The sequence below is a fragment of the Lepidothrix coronata genome, unplaced genomic scaffold (assembly GCF_001604755.1).
Source record: "Lepidothrix coronata isolate B3197 unplaced genomic scaffold, Lepidothrix_coronata-1.0 Scaffold15, whole genome shotgun sequence".
Classification (NCBI taxonomy): Eukaryota; Metazoa; Chordata; class Aves; order Passeriformes; family Pipridae; genus Lepidothrix; species Lepidothrix coronata.
In genome coordinates, this window is record NW_016690195.1 from 315,542 (window position 1) to 337,261 (window position 21,720).

Genomic DNA, 21,720 nt, shown 5'->3' on the forward strand with positions numbered 1-21,720 from the left:
GTGGCTCTGAGCTGGAGCATGCCTGGCCAAATGGGATTTCTAGATGTCAGAATTTAACAAGTCTCTACTGAGCATGTACAAACTGCAAAGACAGCAATGCTTAAACATGGTCCAAAGTTTGGAATAATTTCCCAAATGTGTTGAAAAACAAATTTCTAGTGTTTGGTTGACTCCTTTTGACAAATTTTTGCACTTTCCTTCCATGCATAGAGGTAAAACGTCTTCTCAGAGAAATATTTAAGAGAATTTGACTTACATAGACAAAATAACATACTTTCTCCTAACCTTGTTCTTCGAAACATATGCACCATTCTTGATAAAACTTGCAAAACAGAAATCAAATTAAACAAGTAAAGTCAGCTGGAGGTTGATGCCCAGCATAGGAAATTTCAGCTTCATGCATTAAACTTTGGCAAATGTATAAGCAAATGACAACAAGATATAATAATGACAAAGTGTTGGGCAATCACTGCACCTATAATTCATAACTCCCACACATTTTAAGATAATGGAAATTACTCATGTTCATCAGGAATTGAATAGATGCCTCTGTTATTACTTGTATTATTCAGTTAGCAACAGCAGCCAAATGTATGTCTAACTGACTTTCATTAACTCCAGCAGTATACCTGGCAGAATTAAAATCTCTTTCAATTCAACCCTTCTGTATTTTTCTCCTGATGTACTGCATACAAAACTTAACCACAATATCATCTTTTGGGATAATAAACTAAATCAACTGTGCATTTCATTTGCAGAGATCATCACATATTAGACGCTTTCAGGTATGCAAATGTGTCAGGGAAATATTGAGCCATGGCTCTAAATGAAATTTTCAGAGAGAAAGAATTATCTTTTCTATTTTAAAGGTACATTTTGTCCTAATTAAAAAAATAAAAAGGGTAATAGCCTTTGCTAGAATAACACGGGTAAATTTTATGCTGTTCAGGAGGCCAGCATGAAGTGCCACTGAGTTTCCTACAGCAGTTAACATTCAGAGACAAATAGTCTTTGGGAAATAGTGTTTCTTTGGCCAAGTTTCATAATTTTTTGGTATACCTATCTGTCAGTATTGTGTCTTTGACTTTACTTATGATGCTTGGTAGGCATCTCCCCTGGAAAAGAGATCCTTAAATCAGCAAGACACTCAGGGCACATATTTTACATTTAAAAGATTCAGCAAGTTGCTGAATTCCAGGGGCTGAGCCCTACTCTAGGAGTGCTGTCAAAGACAGACTTTACTGCCAGGTGTGAAGGCCATCTTTTAATCTAGATTAATAACTGGTTCAGATGTTCCTCTCTAGGCAGGTGTTGGGACTTTGTGAAAGTAACTCTTCTGGAAAGCTGGCTGACATCATTCTCAGTGAGCATGAGATGACTCCAGAACTCCTCGCTCCCTGCTCCATCCCCCTCTGCATCTCCTCACTGGAGCGAAGCCCCCAGCCTAGGTGCATATCTCTGTCTCTTTTCATCAATACTCACTCCTTTTGCTGCACAGTGACAAACACAAACCAGCTCCATTGGCAGGGTACTCCTGGGCTGCTTCACCCAACCCATCATCTTGTAGGAGGCTGTTGCTTGTGCTCTGCCCACAATGTCAGCCTTTTATTTTCTTCTTTATTAGGTCTTCCTACCACTATACTTTTCCACGAAAAATGAACAAAAAAAAAGTTTTGTCAGCTGCACCTTTCTGTTGTCAGTTGTTGCAGGCCAAGCTCAGACCTTCTGCTGCATTCATATAAAGCCCAGTATTATAAACCACCACATAACCCCCATACAGTCCAGCTGTGCAGCCCCAGCAGTGCCACAGCAGACACAACAAGAACTGGTTGCTCAGCGATGCCCTTAGCTCCTGTTGGCTGTTGTTTCAGCTATCAGGGATGCCTGCTTCTGTGCAGACATATTTTGTATTTCATATCTAACCAAAATAAAAATATAGACGGAATAAAAAATAAATAACCTGCATTAGTCTACGATTCAGAAGCCGCATAGCAAAAGAGACCATTGGATCAAAGAGAAGCAAAGATGTCCTAGGGTATTTTGGAGATGCTTGGAAGAGCTACCCTTGGAACAAGAGCCTGTTGAAGGATGCATGTTCATGTAATTACACTGTTAAGAACTGATGCAGAAAAAACCCATTCAGTGACATGTTACCAAAAATTTCTGCCACCTCTCCTGTGATTCAACAGTCCCGTGAGTACCAGTTCCATCCTACCACATCCCTCAATTCAGATTCTAATACAGAAATGAACACAACTGCACTTAAATATATTTTGTGAGACATTTTTATAGAAGAGATGAGCAGTTCTATTGTTCTTAAATTAGAAGCATAAAATTTGGGAGTTTGGGAATGTGGTAATAAATCTTTCTGAACTGTCCTACCAACATATTTTGGGAAGTTTTTTTAGATAATTGCCAGTGTGGGTTCAAACAGATCTAATGTCAGCTGCTTTTTCCCTTTTCACAGGTTCTGTCCCTCCTTGAATAAGGGAAAAATTTGCCACCTCTTATGACCTTTAAGTGTGATGCCAAGGCTATCCCATCCTGGATACAAATACAGCCAACAGTAATTCACATAACAAACATGAGCTCTCGCCAACACCACCTTGCACCCGCTTGACTGCAATTTGAGGCTCAGGGTTGTGCTTTGGGCCAGGCATTCTCAATCACAACCTCTATTACTGAACAAATCTTAATGGAGAAATGGCATGATTAGGAATTCTTCTCCCTATGTAGATCTCTTTCCTTAGCCCTGCTGGTTGTGCAAGTCACCTGGAGGACTTGGCCATGCAGAAATTAATACTTGGGAAGCAGTCTGAAACTTGTGATGCACACATATCCTTAATGGTATCTTGGCAGCCATAGGCTGGAAAACTTTTTCCCAAGATCTCCATGCTTGTTTTTTGCACAGCTCCCATCTCTTTCTAACTGTGACTCTTCTCTAAACTTCCAGTCACTCCATGGCACATGCCACTAGAAGGGTCCTGCAAAGCCCTCTCTGTGCTCCTCCTAGCCTTAGAAATGTTTGTGTTTGTGTGAAGTCATTCAGTGTTTTGACTGTACAGTGCAAATGAGCCAGAGATGGGAACATAGACTATAAATCCAGAAGGCTTATTTCCCCTCTGGAGAGACACAAAACAGAATTTTAAAATTTGGTGGACATCTGGGTCTTTTCTGTAGTTGATAACCACATTGCACAAGCTACATGTGAGGCCCTCTTGTATCCTTCCAGCATATAACACATTTTGAAGAAAAATGGCCTTTGGTGAAGTTTGTGCCTTAATCCCACCTCAATTCCACTCCAGCCTGGTTTGACTCAATGTCAACGTTGAGATCAGGTGGCCTGTGACCACTGGAGGGCTGGGGGGACTCAGGGTGACACAAAGGCAGTGTGGTGATCACTGCCTGACAGTCTGCTTAAGAAATGCCCAGGCCTGTAGCTTTCTCTTGGCACCTCTGTCTCATCATCTGGCTCTGGTTACTTTCTCATTGCAGTTCTTATTACATAATTCATTTGGGTTAAAAACATTTGGTTTCAGCTTTGTGCTGGGCTTTCCACTTACCTCTGTATCTATAAAATCAGGCTGACAAGAAGAGGAGGTGATGAAACACTTGGCTGTGATAAGGTAGCACAGCTGTTCTCCATGGGACCACATGTGGAAATGCTCTTACTGCTGTAGGGTGCTCTCAGACAGAGGACTCAAGAGTGTGGGGAGAGAGCAAGTGGGCTTCATGACAATATTTTGTTATTTCTGCAAGGCTTATTTCTTTTCTATTCTTTACTCTATCTTTCCAAATCATCCATCTGGCTTCTGGCCTTTAGTTCTGCTCCTTCTAGTATTAACGTGTGTGTTTATCTTTGTGTTTGGCATCAGGAATTGTCCCCACAGAGGTTTAAGGATGTGTGTAGGCATTTGGAGATTTTGCAGATCTTAGCCCCTAATCCTTTAAGGGCACTGCCCATCTGGACACTGCAGGTCCATGAGGAGCCCATTAGTTGCTGCTGTCTTTGCCTGGGGAAGGCCTTCTCTTTGCTGGTTGCAGAGGATATTTTGATTTTTGATAGATTCTAACACATACATAAAACCCTGATAATCATGAATTGTAACACAAGAGTAAAGCTGAGCTTCATTGATACATTAAAGACATGACTGTAAGGTCTGAATGCTACAAAATACCCTACTGTAGTAAATCCCCTGCCCCTTGATGTCTGACAACCCCTCTCCCTGCTGCCTGTAAGACCCCACGCCTACGTGAGGTCCTACAGATTTTGCCCAAACAGAGTTTTCCTTCCTTTGCTTCACTGCACTTCACTTCACTCACCCACATCAAACAGTGCTGAAATTATTGCTTTGTTGGATTGCAATCCTGCTGCCTACAAAGGAAGAAGATACACAGAATTAGGTCTTAAGTATTTGCAACATACTTTGAAGGAGAAATATTATATGAAACAATCTGTTTAATATAAGAAACACACAAACAATTTCAGTGTGTGACACCAACAAGGAGCAGATGACTGAAAATCTGGTAGGATTTCAGTGGGGAATGCAGCCTAAAAATCAATGACACGGCATGTCCGGAAGGTGGATCTAGAAATAGCAAGTGTAGTAACTGTTGAGAAGTATCATGTTCCTGGGGGTCACACACAGTGAGAGTACTCCAGGCATGGCCAGCTACCCCTCTGGGCACAAGGGTCCTGCCACTTCCCAGCACTGAGTCAGCCGCTGCGCCCACACTGCACAGGGATCGCCAGGGAAGTGGTTGCCTGGGAGAGGCTGGGAAAGTGATGAGTGGGGTGAGAGATTGCTTGTGCCAAATTAACTTTATTTTCTTAGATAGCATTCCTGTTTTGATAGGAAGGCAACCAGAGCAGGAACTGGAGGTAACTGGGATCTCAACACCACTCGTTCACCGAAGTATTCCACAGAGCATGAGGCAAGCAAAGTGAAGGGCATGGAAAAACATCTGCTCAGGGAATCTCCTTGGGCTCTTCTTGCCCCCTTCCAGGCTGGGGTCCTCTGAGAGGGATATGCTTTGCTAAAACAAAAGAGAACATTACAGTTCTTGTGGCCATTTGATTCGGGCTATAAAACGCTGCTTGCGACCATCTGACTTAAATCACCAGTGGCAGTTTGCAAGTGAGACTGATGTATTTTGCTTTCCTGGTTATTGCTCCTTTCCCATGTCCAACAACTGATGTAATATATGCACACGTTCAGCGGTGGAAACACTCTGGCAGAGGCAAATGGATCGGGCTGAGGCTCCTAAGGTCTTCAATACCACCATTTCCCCCAGCTGAGAAATACCATGGACTAGTCGTAGCAAGACTTCTTGTTTTGGCTTCTGGAGCACACATTCTTGCTGCTGTCAATTCCTGCACTATTTATTTTGAAGACATAACTCCTGGATCCATGTAACTAGGTAAAAATCACGGCCCTCTCTTAGTCGCCACCCCTCACCCCTAAAACTTTCTAGTCTTGTTGAGGGAGAAAAGTCTGAGGGAAAAAGACAAGTGGGAATCCACAATGGGCTGGCATTTTGGAATAGCCTCCCTTCCCGTGATTTTCAACCCCTCCGTTTTACTTTTTTCCGACACTTGAAGCTGCCGCCCAGGTTAACTGGGGAGGGTGGCGCGGAGCAGCGGTGCGGACTCCAGAGGCACAGCGCCGAAAAAAACGCGGCCGCGGCCCGATTCTCCTTTCGAAAGGGGAGCCTTTCCACGTCTCCGCTTTCATACCGGGCCAGCCCTCGCTCCGTCGGCCCGTGGCGCTGCTCATGTTTTCCACTGGGGGGGAGGACGAGAGAGGGAAGACCGGGTCGGAGGAGGAGGAGGGAGGGGGGCAAGTTGGTTGAATTTGCGAGGGGCGAGAGCCGGCGGCAGCGGCGCGCCGCCTCCTTCCACTGGCTGGGGGAGCTGCCAATCTGTGTTGTAATCCTGCAGGAATTTCTGCGGGGTTTAACTGGGAGCCGCGGCGCCGCCGCCGCGCACTCGGGGCGGAGGGAGGGCGGCGGAGCCGGCAGCGCGCAGCCTGCAGCCCGGGCGCCCCAGCGCCGCGCAGCACCGGGCCCGCGGCAGCGGAGCGCGGGGACCAGCGGAAGGAGCGCGGCGAACCGGACCCGGGGCGCCGGCGGCCCTGCCCCGCGCCCCTCGGGCGCTGCCGAGCGCCGCCCGGTTTCTCCTTTGTGCCCGGCCCCCGGCGGCCGCCGCGCCGGCTCCGCGGGAATAATGCGGGGCGTGTGGCTGGCGCTCACCGTCAGCTTCGTGGCCTGCGCCTCCGGGCAGCCGGTGAGTGCTGGGGCGGAGGGGAGGGGGGCGGCGGCAGCCCCGCGGGACGGGACGCGATGGGACGGGACGGGGGCGGCCGCCTCGGCTCCGTCAGCCGAGTGCGGGGCGCGCAGTCCCGGCCCTGCCCCGTGGCATCGCCGCCCGCCGGGGCGCTGGGTTGGCTCGGCGGGGCATCTGTTGATCGCCGAGCACTCTGCAAGCAGCAGGCACCATTTCTCCCGCCCAAGACAAAAAGAAAAGAGACGCTTCCCCCCCCCCCAAAAAAAAAAAAATCCCACGAAGGCAGGCGGAGCACCCTGCCAGAGCCGCGCTCCAGCGAACCTCAGCCGAAGTTTGCTGCGACGACCCAGCCGCCTGCCGGCCCCGGAGCCCCCGCGGTGCGTCTTTCCCTCCTCCCTGGAGGCGGGGGGAGCTGCCCGGTGGCCGTGGGGCGCCCAAGGGGCGGCGGCGTTGGGTTGGGTCCCGGAGCGGGGCTTTGTAGACGTCCCGGACCAGCGCCGGGAGCCGCCGGGCCGCCCCGTGTCCCAGCAGCCGCCCGAAGACAACGTCGCCTCCTCCTGGTTTCACGGGAGGTGAGGTGGGAGCCTTTCCTTTGCAAAATCCACCCTCCCTGGCCGGTTGCTAAAAAGAGAAAAAAAAGGCAGTAACTCCCCTTGGCTGCGCGGCTCAGGACTCCCAAAAACCCTCGGATACGCCGCGCTGCTGTGCCTCTCTGTGTGCGGGTGCGCAGCGCTGCGCATCTCCCGGCCAGCCCCCGGCCAGCCCCGGGCCCGGCTCCGCACAGCCCGGGCCCGGCTCCGCAGAGCCCGAGCCCGGCGCTGGCCCGGCCGGCCCTTCCCCACGGGATTGCCGCGAGCTTCTCGGCATAATGCCGCTATTTACACTTTTTCCGCGCCACAAGTGTATTCGCTAACCGGGCCCTCTGCTTAATGCAATTAGCTCGGTTGCCGGGATTTGTACCTCTGGGAAAGCCTCGCTCCGGCGAACGCTCCCACCGTTTCGTGGTACGGAGCTGGCGAGGGCCGGCCAGAGAGTTTTGGTCTTTTCCATCTGTGGATCTGAGACTGTCTTGAGGGAAGGGAGCATGCAAATGACACTGTTGCAGTGTTTGGGCAAATATTAGGAAATGATAAATTGCGGTTTCAATATGAAATTAAAAAACCATGACAATTTAATCCAATTAAAATGAGCCGCTTCACTGAACTAAATAATGTCACTAGCTTGGGTTAACTTTTGAAGTTCTCTAGCTATTGTATAAATTAGCCAAGTCACAACCCTTGTGAAATCTGGCTCATCATTAGGGATTTCTAAGGATACAATTGTAAAACACTTTTCTTAGGGACTAATTAAAAAGGGTTGGGTAGAACATCGACTACTGTTTCCGCTAAGTATAACTGCGCTGCAGAAACACCCTTGGCTAATGAGGTACAATATACTTTAATTTTATAGAAATACTGTTATTACAAAGTTCTGTGATGGTGGAGTAGCTATTAAACTGCCACAGTAATTAGTAAAGTATTAAGTTTGATGGGTTTTTGCCTTAGGATGAACACACTGCAGCAGAGTGAGGCAGGTTGTTGGGGCATACTGGGTCAGCTCGGTTCGGGGGACAGTGGGGAGAGCAAGGCAGCGGGAGCCTGCCTGGCTCTGCTGCAGCGCCCTTGCTGCTGCCAGAAGGTTGTGGAAAGACTGACTGGAAAAGTAAAAGGAGGTTGGTCTTTTTCCTTTTTTTTCACCCCCCTTCTTTTTCCTTTAACCGTGCCTGGCAGCAGCTTCATGGTCCCTTAAGGTAGGATTTTGTAGACCAGTCTTTGGGAAAAACAGATGCTAAATCCGTCCTTTCTGCAGAAGGCTGTCCTGGTCATAAGAGGAATTTTATATGGATGCTTAAAAAAACCCCAACTAGCTCGCCAGAGCACTGTCAAGTGGATTTGGCTTTAAATTTCTTCTCCTTTATTTGATTCTATTATTTTCTATTATTATCTACACAAAGCCTTACGGTAAAAATCTCTCTCATTTCTGATGAAGTAAATTATCTGTGAGTTTTTTGAGTGGAGGAGAGGAAAGCAGCAGATTTTGTTTCCTAAAGCAGGGAGTTCCCTGTGTTTGTTCCATGTAACCAACAAACATTTTTATTGGGGTGGGCCAATTAGATGTCAGAGCCGTGTTAAAAATGTACTGGAAGTGCGACCTGCCGCTGAACCAGGGAGCGGTTTACCCGTACTGGGTGCATGCTTTGTGTGCCCTGACATGGGCTGTCACACCGCAGATGTGCTCTGCTGCACCATGCCAGCTCCCCCGGGGGAGCAGCCCTTTGAGGACATGGCTATGATGAAGAGGGTGAGAGGAAGTCTGACCTGTTTGTGCCAGCCTGCGCATGGTGGCAACTGTTGCCCACATCAAAGCTGGTGGATTTCAGCCAGGGCTTGTGGAGTGCTTTGCTGCCATCAGTGCAGTGTGTGGTGACACATCGGATTAGAGTGGGGTCTGGTAACCCCAGTGGGCCTGAAAGGATGTGGGAGATTCACCCCCAGTTGGCTGAATGGCAAAAAATGTGCTTTTTAGCTACCTTGAAAGTTTCTTTGCTTGCTTATAGGAGAGGAAAAGATGGTGACATGAAACTGGAAAGAAAAGGAAAACTGTGAATGAGAGGCCTGGTGTGCCTTTTAAAAGGTTGGGTCCAGTCCTGATATGTTGGGAGTCAGCTTTTGCTGATTTTAATAGCACTAGAGGGCACTGCCAAGTATCCAGCTGTAGTTGTCAGCTCCCATTCGGAAGCTGATAAAACTTTCTGTTTCGTTCTAGTTTGCAGCAGTGGGACAAATGGTTTTCCAGAGCTTGTGTGACAGTCTGATCTTCTTTGCATGCCCAACTGCACGTTGAGAAACTTTGCTGGCTAGCAGGTTGTGCTGCATACTACAGCATTATGGTGCTGCTCTCCTCACGGAAGGTTAATCACATCTCTCCTCAGGAGGCTTCTGGGGTCTGCAGGCTGCTTCACATTAGCATTGCATGAGTGTGGGGTTGATTTTTGGGCTTTCAGTGAAACAAAGTGGTCTTTCTGTTTCTTCTGTAAGCATCTGAGCACTGAGTTGTTGGTATAAATAATAGTTATTGAAGGATGATCCAAGTTAATATTTTTCAGAAGTATTTAGTATTTTAGAACGTGATTCTGTAATCTTCCTGCATTTGTTTCCAATGGTTGCTTTGGTTTTGGAATTTGGAGAATTGATAGTGTGTTGGAGAGGAGGAATGTTGGGGTTTTTTTTGAAAAAGGGAGTTAGACTTTGGAGATGGTAATTAGAGGAGAAAAAGAGATAGGTGGCATTTTATATTTATATGCTGCGTGTGTCTCTCCTAAGTGTGTTAAATTTGCATTGTTAAATAAGTTCCAAAGAAAGGGGGAAGCCTTTTCCGTCTTATTTCCACCCTTCCTCAATTCATGTAAGCTTTTTCTTTTATTGTAGCATTAATAAATACTTGTCCGTTCCTTTTTTGTGGCTTGGCAGCACCTGGAATCAGCCAGCAGCATCTGCCATGGCTGCTTCTTTTGCTCTGGCCGAACATCTGGGTTCTCCCATCCAACAACTGCCTGCACTGCCATGCACTGAAAATTCTGTGGAGCTCTGGGGTTTGCCACCAGTCTCAGGTATTACAGGTGCCCCTTAGATGGATGTTCTCAGGAGCCACTTTCTGGAAATAGAGTTCCCTCTCAGGTTATCTTATCTTTTAAAAATTATTCTTGACCCAAGATCAAACACTGAAGAAGTTCCTCTTTTTGATATCTTAGCCCTGAGGTCTGCATTGGAACTGACTTTGTATTCTGGCCTAAAGTGCAGAGTTGTTTTCTCTGCATTTTTTCCTAGATCCTTATCAAGGAAGTAGATGAGAGCATCCTCTTCAGTAACAAGTCGGGACAAATATTTTAGGGTTTGAAGTTGAGTACTGGGATTGTGATTCTTGGGCAGATAACACCTCTGTGGTAGGTTTGAGACACTTGGTGCACCTAATGGGATAAAGATGGCGGACTTTGGAGAATGAGCCGTAAGTCTTGGATTTGCTTGGAGGTTTGGTGGATCTAAGTCTCTACAGTTCTAAGTATAATCTCAGGATGACAATGAAGACCTAATTTCTTGACTAGTAGAGGTGCAAGTTATGAGAAGTCCCATGTCAAACACACAGCCATGATCTAATGCCTGCAGGGAGGATGGTGGAAAACTACCTTGCATCCTCCCTGGGGAATGTGGTGTTTTGGCAGGGAGTCCTGAGCTTGTAGAAGAGCTCGGTCCTCCCTGCAGAGCAGCCGGTTGTTTGATCTCTCCATTTGCCCTGCTCCTCGTGGCCAGTTGTCTCTACAGAATGTCAAGCAGAAGCATATGGATGGCATTTATTAATTACATTTTCTCACCAAATTGACTTTTGCTATTGAGCAGTTTAAATGTTTTGCTTATGGCAAAGAATTGCAGGCTTTAGTAAGGCCCAGCAGCTGAACAAAGAGCTCTTGTCTAGTTACGGAAAAGTGCTCTTTTGTCTTCTGAATAGATTTGACTGACTATGATTTTTAACAGAAATGTTGTGTTTGAGATTGGCAAGCTTATTCGAGGCCCCATATAAGACTCTACTTGACTGTAAGTCATAAAGATGCCCTCTGTGCTGATGCATTTGAGAGAGGATGCAGAAGCTGTGACCAAGTGATTTGGTCCACATTCAAGTTGTTTTGCACTTTATGTTGTAGCAAGCATGAGAGAATTACTGGAGGGTGTTCTGTGAACACCTCGTTGTTTGGTTTTCTTTGGTTCGTGCTTACAAGACACTAATAAACTGCTATCTGTAATCTTTTCAGCACTAGTAATTTATTCATAGGTTACATGACACTATTCAGTGATTTGGGAACAAGATTTCTCCTGCTCACATTGAAGTGTAATTTGCAATCTCTTGAGTAAAGACTGCATTAGTGTTTGACCCTGTAATAATGACAGTTCTCAGTATGTATGTTGTTTTCTTGATTAGCTCAGCCCTGGGGGATGCTTTCAAAAGCATACTAGATATTTAGGCAGAAATACAAAATACATGTAATCCTCAAAAGTATTGGAAAACTGATTGCAGTAGGAGAAAACATAGCATTTAACAACCACTTACAACAAGTGCACTTGTGCTGAACAAATTATTTTTGTCGATGTCTCAAGTAGGAGTTTCATATAAAGTGAAATAATAACTAATAGAGCAGTTATGAATCTGCAGAAGTTGACCTTGTCTGTAGATAGGCTATTGGAGCGTAGTGTCATGTAAACTGTGCTTAACTACGGCCTGAGCTGGATGGTCCATGTGAAAACACTATTTTTAGTTTATATATAAACACCTTCTTCAGAAATCTCCCTTCTAAACTGAACTGTTTTGTTCCCAAGGTGAATTGATTTGTGAAAGTTCAAATAAAAACCTCTTTGGCTGTGTTTCAGTTGTGAGCATGAAGACAAATATGTTGTACTTTTATTAATGGTAAGGAGACAAAGGGACTTGCAGAAGGTCAAACAGCCTGTAGTATGTGCAGGAACAGAATCAAAATGTTCAGAAGCCAGCATTGTGATTAACAACCAGAATGTATTGCCTGTATTTAAATATGATGTTGTCAGACATGTTTTGTTCCTGTTTGATTAACCATAATAAAGCATAATTTTCTCTAGAGGTGCTTCCACACTAATGGAGGTCACTTGTCACCTTTTAGATCACTGTGAAGTGGCCCATCCCTATTTTTTGAAGTGTATTTCGTAAGTGTGACTATCTCTCTGGACTGAGAGTACTGACTTCACAGAGCTGTAGGAAACAGTGGTGCTAAAGTAATATAACCTGGGAGGTGAAGTACTCAGGGAGCAGTTGGGTGCGTGACCAGTGTAGCCTCAAGACTAAGGATGTTTCAAGAGAGAACAAAAAATGTATCATACTTACTGCCACAGGAATGAATAACCTAACTAGGTCTTCCCCCTCTCCTACCTTCCCCAGGATCCTCTCTGGTATGTCTTCTGTCCTTCCATTAATTATACAAGTAGAAGCAAGCTTTCCTCTTTCTCTGGGCTGAGCTGCATTAATTCCACCTGTGATGACTCTGCAGTACCTGCTGGAACATCTGGCTGGACACAGCACCTGGAGGAGACAGCCCAACTGCATGCATTTGATATCTTTTGCCTTTCAGAGCTGAATCCTGTTTGCTTTTTGAACTGGAGCCTGCAGGGGAAGGCTAATAATGGGTTTGAATACGTGGCATATCTTGCAGGCTGCAGAGAGATTCTTCCTTTGCTGAGTTGTTTATCCATGCTCACTCTGGATGTGGAGATCCCAGAATCAGTGTGTCATTTAACCTGATTACCAGATGAAAGCTTCCACAAAACCTTTCCATTCAAATCCCTTTCAAGCATTGTGCAGTTCCAGGTTCAAAATGCAGGCGCGGAGGTGTGATATTGATGGTGTACTTACTATTTAAAATAAAAACCTGTAAGGGAAGCAAAGCAGAAAGGTGAAGGTAGTTCAAAGTAAAGGAAACACCATCATTGGGACATCTAAAAGTTGAGCTTCCATTGAACATAAATTTGTCACATTGTATAAATAAAAATAGGTATGGCTTAGCCCTATAAATAATAATAATGCATAATTCCTGCAGCAAGGATGTGCATAAGATAATGTTGCTGAGAAGCAAGATTCTGAGTTTTTTTGTGGAAGGGGGATTGCAGAACATTCAGGTCCTGTCCTGGTCATGGGATTGCATCTGCTCCCAGTTGGTTGCTCAGAGGCACTTGATACATGCCACTAGTGGCAGTGCAAACATGGTAGAGGAAAGCATTTGTCCAGCAAGTAGAAGAAGCATCCATGAACATGCTGTGTGAAATCTGGTTGTGTTAGTTATGGGCTTGTGTAAGTCTTATTGTGAGAAGGTGTAAGTTCCAAGAACTGCTGTGGCAGCATATGATGTTAGAAGATTAAAGCTTTAGAATAATTGGTGACTTCAGCATCTGTAGCATGTGTGACTCACAAATTTTCTTTTCCATGGCAGAACAAGAAAAATGGCTAGTCCTAGAGATAGATAGGAAAAGTGCCATTGCCATGCATATAGTCTAAATTTTTGTCTTTGGTGAGACTGTTTATAATTTTCCAGTCGTGCAGTCTTTGATTATTTCTCATCCATGAAGGCCGATCTTTTTGATTGTAACCTCTAAAATGTCACAAACTTCTTGGGGTACATTTGAAATTATGTGTTCACAGAGACTGTCTTCCACAGAGCACTCAGCACTGACCTCTCTCCAGCTGTTGTAGTTCTAGCTGGGAAAGTCTTTGAAACTCTGTGTGTGTATGTGTTTTATATAGAACTTTATTCTACTTAGAGCTCTATTTTACATATATTTAAATTTTTTATACTGTCATGTGTGTGTCTTTTACAAAAGGCAGCATGTCTTTCAAGTGTCAGGAAAAGAAATGCCCCACAGAATATGAGCAGGACTCCTAGTTAAATAAACAGAGCAAAATTGCTCTCAGAATTTTCTTGGCCTGAATTAGTGTGGAAGGAGCATCTTCTCTGACCGTACTTACCAGGAAAAAAGCGTTAAACAGAAGGTGCTCTTTGAAAATTGTTTTTGTCTTGTTTCTTTACTTGTAATTTAATACAACAGTTGCATAAATTTTCCTCTGTAAGTAAGATTTGATCCTCTATAGCTCCGACAGGTGCTTTTGGTTGGATACTCCAGTGCAGCCCTGTTAGGGGACAGGCATGGTCATTGTTGCAGAATGTGAGTTGGAAATATTTTGTTCTAAAGAGAAAAACTGAGAATAGTGGTTAGCATAGATCTGGACCTGACCTGACCAGGCTGGGAGGTCACACCAGAGCTGTTGTGACCCAAATGGACCCCTGGCTCAACTGAAATTGTCTGTCCGTATTGCAATTGAATTTGCGCTTTCCTCTTGACCAAAATGCTTTGGTGGACAAGTCTTTCTGGTTCATGAAAACATGACAGAAGTCTCCAGAAATTTTCAGAGGGTTTGGCAGTGAGCAGGAGGTGGGGGATGAAGACCTGTGGCAAACCATGCGATGGTTTTTGCTCTTCTGGTAGGAGCTGTGGTTCTTCCTGCAGAGCAGCATAGAACATCTGATGGTGTGCAGAGGGGAGGAATGGCATGAGGGCATTGGAAGAAGAGGCAAGTCTGATATCATGGCTAGGCTTTATGAACGAAGATTTAAGAAGGCTCTATCCACATTTGTTACAAGCACGCTGGTGGCTAATGAGGCCAATACGAGACAGACATATCCGATTGGCCAAAAGGCACAGCAGAAAGACTGCTTAGGTGGTAAATTCTGCAAGGCACAATTCTTTCTGCGTTGTCTTTTCTCCTCGAGAGTGATCCTGCGTGCGTTCTCAAAGGAAACAGCAGTGTTATAGATGGTGTGTCTCCAGGCCTCCCGACTGGAGGCCAGAGTAGAGCAGTTATGTTGATCAATATGGCCAAGGCTGAGATGTTGTTTCAGGGAGTCCTTGTATCTTTTCTTCGGGGCTCCTCTCTTGCAGCAGCCAGTGGCAAGTTCACCATAAAGCAAGATCTTAGGGAGGTGGTGGTCCTTCATCCTTGAGACATGCCCTGCCCAGCGCAGCTGTGTTCTCAGTAACATGGCCTCAATACTTGTGACTGCTACATGTTCTAGAACAGATGTATTAGTCACATAATCTGACCAGTGGATGTTTAGGATTGTACGGAGGCAGCACTGATGGAAGTGTTCTAGGATATGCAGGTGGTGGTGGTAGATGACCCATGATTCGAAACCATAGACAGCACTATGGCTCTGTAAACACTGATCTTTGTACTTTTCTTCAAGTGTTTATTTCACCAAACTCTTTTATGGAGTTTTCCAAAAGCACTATATGCCTTTACTAACCTGTTGTCTGTCTCTCCGTCGATCTTACCGTCCAAGGAGATGAGGCTACCTAGGTAATTAAACTGCTGGACTGATTTGAGCTCTGATTGGCCAATGGTGGTATGGGGATGATGGGGGACTTCCTGAGGTGCCGGTTGATAGAAAACTTCTGTCTTCTTTAAGCTGACTTCCAGCCCAAAGAGCTCAGCAGCGTCTGCAAAGCAGGATGTTAAATGCTGCAGAACTACTTCTGTGTGGGTGACGAGGGCGGCGTCATCAGCATAGAGCAGCTCCCGGACAAGATGGTTTAAGGTCTTAGTGTGAGCCTTCAGTCGCCTTAGATTGAATAGGCTTCCATCAGTACGATAACGAATGTAGATACTGTCCTGATCACTGAGGTCTGCCATGGCCCTTTGGAGCATCATGCTGAAAAAGACTGTGAATAGGGTTGGAGTGAGAACACAGCCTTGTTTCACCCCATTGGTTATTTGAAAGGGCTCAGAAAGTGCATTGCCATATCTGACCTGACCATGCTGATCCTCATGAAGTCAGATGATTATTTTAAGGAACCTGGGGGGACAACCTAAACATTCCAAAATCTGCCACAGACCTTTTCTGCTCACAGTATTGAAAGCCTTGGTGAGGTCAACAAAGGTTACATAGAGACCTTTGTTCTGTTCCCTACACTTCTCTTGCAGTTGTCTGAGAACAAACACCATGTCTGTGGTACTCCTCTTGGCTCTGAAACCACACTGACTTTCAGGTAGAATTCCTTCTGCTATAGCGGGTATTAGTCTGTTCAAGTTCTTGCCAGGATTTTGCCAGCAATGGAGAGCAGAGTAATACCACGGTAATTTGAGCAATCTGATTTAATTCCTTTCTTCTTATACAAAGTGATGATTACTGCATCACGAAGGTCTAATGGTAGTTTGCCTAGTTCCTAACAGCACACCACAAACTTGTGAAATTTGGCATGGAGTGCAAGGCCCCCATGTTTCCAGACTTCAGGTGGAATTCCATCAATCCCAGCTGCCTTGCCGATTTTCACCTGGTGAATGGCCTTGAGGGTTTCTCCTAAAGTGGGGGCAGTATCCAATTCATATTTTACTGGTTGTTGTGTGATGGACTGAATTGCTGAGTCTTGGACTACACGGTTGGTACTGAAAAGAGTCTGAAAGTGTTCAGACCATCGATTCAGAATGGCAAGTCTGATAACTGACTATAAAAAAATCTATCATTTAACAACCTCAAATAATGAAAAATCATGAACATGTTTGGATAATGTTTGGATACTTCATTATCACTCGATGGCCTGACTGTGCAGGGTTTGAGGGTGAGGAAAGTAGGTACCATGGCCACCTGTTAAAAACAGACTTAACTCCTTACAGTGTGCAGGTGCTGGAGGAGACAGGGCCTTAAAGGTATTACTGGTTGTCTCCAGTCACGTTGCCTATTGCAAATGCTTTTCTCTCTGGTGCTATTTAGCCCAAGCAGCCATGTCCTGTTGAAGAGCTGTGTCTGTAAGGGGGATTCTTTGCCTTTGGTGAGGCTCAGGTTCAGTAACAGACAGACTTTCTGCTGGGGTGGAGAGACAGAGGTGCTGCCATTCTGGGGCTCCCGGATAGAGGGAACTTCTGAGCTCCTGGTAACAAAGAAACATTGGGTCTAAAAGGTCTAAAATGGTTTGAGACAGCACTCTTGACAGTATTGCCGTGATGAAAATGCAACTTCTTGTCTGTTTTGCAACGGTAGGGCATTAGAAAAGGGAAATTATCTTTCTTTCCTTTTGTTCCTGTTCACAACCTGAAAAGCTTATTCTGCCCTTGGCTGGTTTGGGTTCTGTGCTTGCAGTAATGCTGTTTTCTTGACGGTATCTCTCCTACTTTAACAAAAGCTGGTGACTTGGCATCTTGATGTAGGTGCCTTCTGGTGGACACTTGGAACTGGTCTTCTGCCTGGTGGCATAAATCGTCATGTAGCAAGAGCCAGATAAGCTTAAAAGTGATGAAGATTTCCTGATACTTTTTTTGAGAACCATGAATCTTGTCTGTGGGTTAAAGGAGCCTTCTGGGCATGTGAATATTTTGTAATTCTACTAATGTCATGTGCCAGTCATTTTATTTTGGGGTGTTTTTTTTTTTTTTTCTCTGACTTTCTCTATCTGCATTGAAAGAATTAGACAGCTTTGGGTTATGACAAAAAGACCCAACAATCTTACTTTGGGGAAAAAAAGTGTGGTGGTTCTATAATACACAGGTAGGAGTCTCTGTGATGCTTCTTCGCTGTGTTACTTCTTGCTGTTTCACATAATATCTGAGGATCTTGCCTTCACTGGTTTATGCAGTATTTGACTTGAGGAACCTGAGGAAGACTGAGGAGAAAACTTCTGGCAGACACTGTCAGTCTTAAAAAAAGTAGGTAGGATCCCTTGTCATGAAGCTTGTGGCTGTACAGTCAGAACTGGCACAGTTCCCACATAGTAGAGTAGTTCACATGGCATTTCTGTATTTGTGACCAGAGATAAAGGGGTCCTAAGGGAGGATTAGCAGGAGTATTTTTGGGGATTTCTCCATGGCTTCCTAGAGATGCACAGAAAAAGCTAATCTCTTTCTCTCTCTCTCTCATTATTTAATTCAGCTAATCTAATTGGAAAACCTCCTTAGAGCATTCTCTGGCAGCTAGCTGTAGCAGCTGCACAATTAGTAGTGTCACCTAACAGGAGAGCAAAACAAGGAGCAGTAGGAAACTGGAGTAGGATGTTACTGTGTATCTTAACAACTCTCCCAAGGGCCAAGCTTGCTGAAGTGAATTCAGCTGTGAATTTCAAAAGCTTAAAAAAACCCAGTAAAAGTCTGAATTTTTAAAGACTTAAAATTCTGAATGCCTCAATGAAGTAGTTTTGGGCTTTGGGCATTGTTGTAGTTTATTTATGGATTGATTTATTAATGGAAATTTACACAAACATGACTGGGATTGGTGGGCTCTGTTGCCCATTCCTCAGGGCAGTAAAGCTGAGTGGGGAAAAGGTGTATAACTAACTGCTTTATATATCTGGGGACAATTCTTTGTCCTTTGACCTCTCAGCTTGGCTCCTGGACTATGCTTTATTTGGGGATAGCCCTGAAGTCCATCAAGAACAGGAGCTGGCGTGGAGGAGAGCATGAGCCTCATCAGGAAGTGACGGAGCCATTGGCAGTGATGCTCCCTAGTTGCACAGTTCAGGGCTGTACGTAGGCACCAAGGGCAGAGGCAGGTTTGCATTTGAATCACGAACTTGGCACTTTACAGCTTCACATCATTTATTACTAGGATACTAAAGTCACTTAGCCATACCTGTATATTCAGGCAGCATTTAGTTAAGAGTATGTGTGGGGCAAGTCATGATCTCCTGATCTGCATGGAGGTATGTGGTTGTCATATTTGAAATGTGTGACCCATGGTTATAAAGGATAGGTTTTGGAAGCGCTATTAACAGAGTGGCATATGTCAGGGACTGGAAAATCTAGGCTATTTATAATTATCCACAGGTGGAGAGGGAAGCAGCAGTGCATAGTACCAGTAATAATTATCAGCAGTATAGAAGTTCATCTCTTAAGCCGTTGGGTCTAACGCACTAAAAAGTATTTGATCAGAAGTCTGGCACAGCCTTCAAATGGAGCCGTTCAAAGGCGTCCTGACCTAATTTTGCTGCGGAAGTGTGTGAGCCTTTCCTCATTCCCCTAATTTCTTGCAGAAGGTTTCAATGATAAAGTCTTCATCGCCTACATGTGCATATATTGTGCGGCAGAGCTTTTGAATAAAAGCAGCCCTTGCAGGCCAGGTGGTAAATATAGCATGCAGCTTAACAGAAAGGACCTTCAATTAAGCAGAGACGGATCTTTCTCCTGCATTTTGCAGTTGTCAATTAGCTTTCCTTAAGACTTTTTTTTTAATTTGCTGAATCTTTCTGTGATTAATTACAAAGTCTGAAGTTCAGTGCTGGCTCTGTATCTGTGAGTAAAAGCTTCATATTACTCTGAACTTCAATTTCAGTGAACACCTCTAAAATGTAAAGCAGCTTGTAAATAAATCATTACATTACAAAACATTGTCAACAGAGCTAGGTAAATTTATCATTTCGAGCATACAGCATAAGTACTTTGATTTTTCCTTTGGATAACTAAAAGCAGATGTAATGACATTATGTCTTAATGGACTTTTGTCTTCAAATAAAATGGGGAAAAAGAAGCCTATTTTTTCAACAGTGGCACAATGGAGCATACTGCAGGGATGGGTAGTGCTCTGTGTTATTGTCTGTGTAGGTGTAGACTGTTTTTATTGGAAGATAAAAACAAAATAACATGAACTGAGAGCTTTTGAATTCTGACTTGTCACTTGTACAATTTCTCATGCCATTATCACCATAGTGGTGGTATAAGACTACCAGTTTCCTGGTGAGAAAGGTTACTTTTTGTTCAGTGTGGGGTTTTTCGACTTTTGTTAGTGGTATTTCTGAGCAATACTGCACTGTACATGGTAACTATAGTGCACTTAATTGTAATTTATACCTTAAGTTATTTATTTGCTTGCTTTCTTTTCAATCTCTTGTGCTTGCAACCTCATTAGACTGCTTTTTTTTCTTTCCCTCCTGCTGCTTTCGTGCTATCAGGCAAGCCAGGTAACTGTTAGCATTGGCACTGCTCTTCAGTCTCAAGTTGCAAGTAAAAGATCCAAGAGCAGAAGAAAAGGTAGATTAAAAACTGGGCCAGCTCTGGGTCTTTGCCTACCCTCAGGAATCCTTCTGCTCACTCAGCTCATGGCAGTGAAAAAGAGGGGAGGGGGAAGAGTTGTGAGTGACCAAAGTATTGGCAGAGCTGTTGGCAGGAAGGGAATGCTGGACTGCTGACATATCTTGGCCAGACCTTAATTCAAGGAAAAACCTGGAGATGACTGATCTGGGGTGGAAAAGAGTTGCTGTATCAGGGATGCTAACTCCATCTTTGACTCATCAGCTGTGCCTGTTTGACAGCACTGGAGCACACAAACCAAGTGTTTAAGCAGACATGGATGATTTGAGCACTGCATCCCTCATCCCCTTTGCTTTTTGAAAGTGAATGTGTGGTGCCAAACTTTGTAGCTTGGCATTTCTCTCTGTTCTTCGGTTTTTCTTGGAAGCCTTTGTATTCTCCTCTCTGACTGGGGAAGAATGGGAATAGTGGGTGCAAGTTGCTCCTCCTCTGACCTACAGCCTCACTTCAAAACTTATTTTGTGCAAATCACCATTTGTCTGTTTAAGTGATCAGTAACTATGCTCCCTCAAATGGAGGGGGAGCTGGCTGAAGTTGGGACTAGTTGAAGTATCAGGTTACGGAGGGCACTATCATGAAGGTGACAGCTGCTTTCCTTATGCTGTGCTGAAACAAAATATCCCAAACCATTCCACAGAGCCTCACCAAATAATTAACCTCAGTGCTTTTACTCTTTCCACAAGTTGGTGGAATACTTAGCACTCTCAGTTAACGAAGTATTGGAGTGCTAATCTCTCTCCATAGATACCTGGGAAAATGTTGAGTGTTGCTACCCCAAGAGTGGAAATGTATGCTTGACCTAACGACCATTTTCAAGGCCCACAGAGCAGGGAGGGAAGCAGTTTCTTCCTGAAGTGCTTGTACACCCACTGTAGGTGCTGAGCCTGGCATAGGGGGAGAGGATTATCTGTGGCTCAGCAGCTGCTGTGTGGATGTACGACTCTTCATACTGTGTGCAGTGAGCAATCCGTTAACCCAACCCTGTCTCCCTCCCACCTCTTCCAAAGTATTTACACTTACCCTTAAGTAACCATTTCTTTCTTTGACTACTTGAGCTGACACACTTTGAGATACTCAGGAGTGAAAAATGGGAGGTGCTACTTGAAATAGCCTTGATGTACTGCACAGGAGAAGTGTGTTTGAGGAGCAGGCTATAAGAGTCCTCCCTGAGCTCTATTTTTACCTCTCTTCTAATAATACCATTTTATTTTTTTTATTTTAAACAAAAACTCCTATGGGTGTCTTAGCCACAGAAAAAGAACCCACAGAAATACCTTACTGAGGTTTGGTTGCAGTTTGTTTCCAGTAATGAAGGGCAAACCTTTGTAGGGAAGAAGTTTAAATGAAAGAATAAGGTAAATTAAGACCGTGAGAATATGCTGGTGCTGGGCTTTGTGGGACCATGAGTAAAGTTTTGGGAATCACCCTCTGATGCAAAGTCTTTTCTTAATATTTGCCCCTTCAGAAAGAAGTGGTCTTGGGATTAGTCTTTGGTCTGCCAGAGACTTACTCCCAGAGTGGTCAGAGGGCTGTAAGATATGATTTCTTTTGAGGCAGAGGGACCTTTTCCCAGGCCTCTGAGGAAGGGTCTGCTCTGACAGAAGGCGTCAGAGAAAGGGAGGTTGAACTGGGAAGCCTGAGTCTGTAGAGACAGCAGGGATGAGAGACTTAAAAATTGTGGGGGGTAAAGCTGAGAGTAATCCTCTAATTGCTGAGCTGCACTGTATGGCAAGCGTAGCTTTAGTTGTTACATGCCA

General features: G+C 44.8%; 1 protein-coding gene across 1 annotated transcript in view; it reads left to right on the top strand.

The window, feature by feature from the left end:
* The first annotated feature begins 6,151 nt into the window (after positions 1–6,151).
* SDC2 (syndecan 2) overlaps positions 6,152–21,720 on the top strand; it is a 60,493-nt gene continuing 44,924 nt past the window's right edge. The window contains exon 1 of the mRNA XM_017806416.1: positions 6,152–6,286. Coding sequence (XP_017661905.1) covers positions 6,227–6,286 — 60 coding nt within the window. The 5' untranslated portion in view covers positions 6,152–6,226. The remainder of the gene's footprint in view (positions 6,287–21,720) is intronic.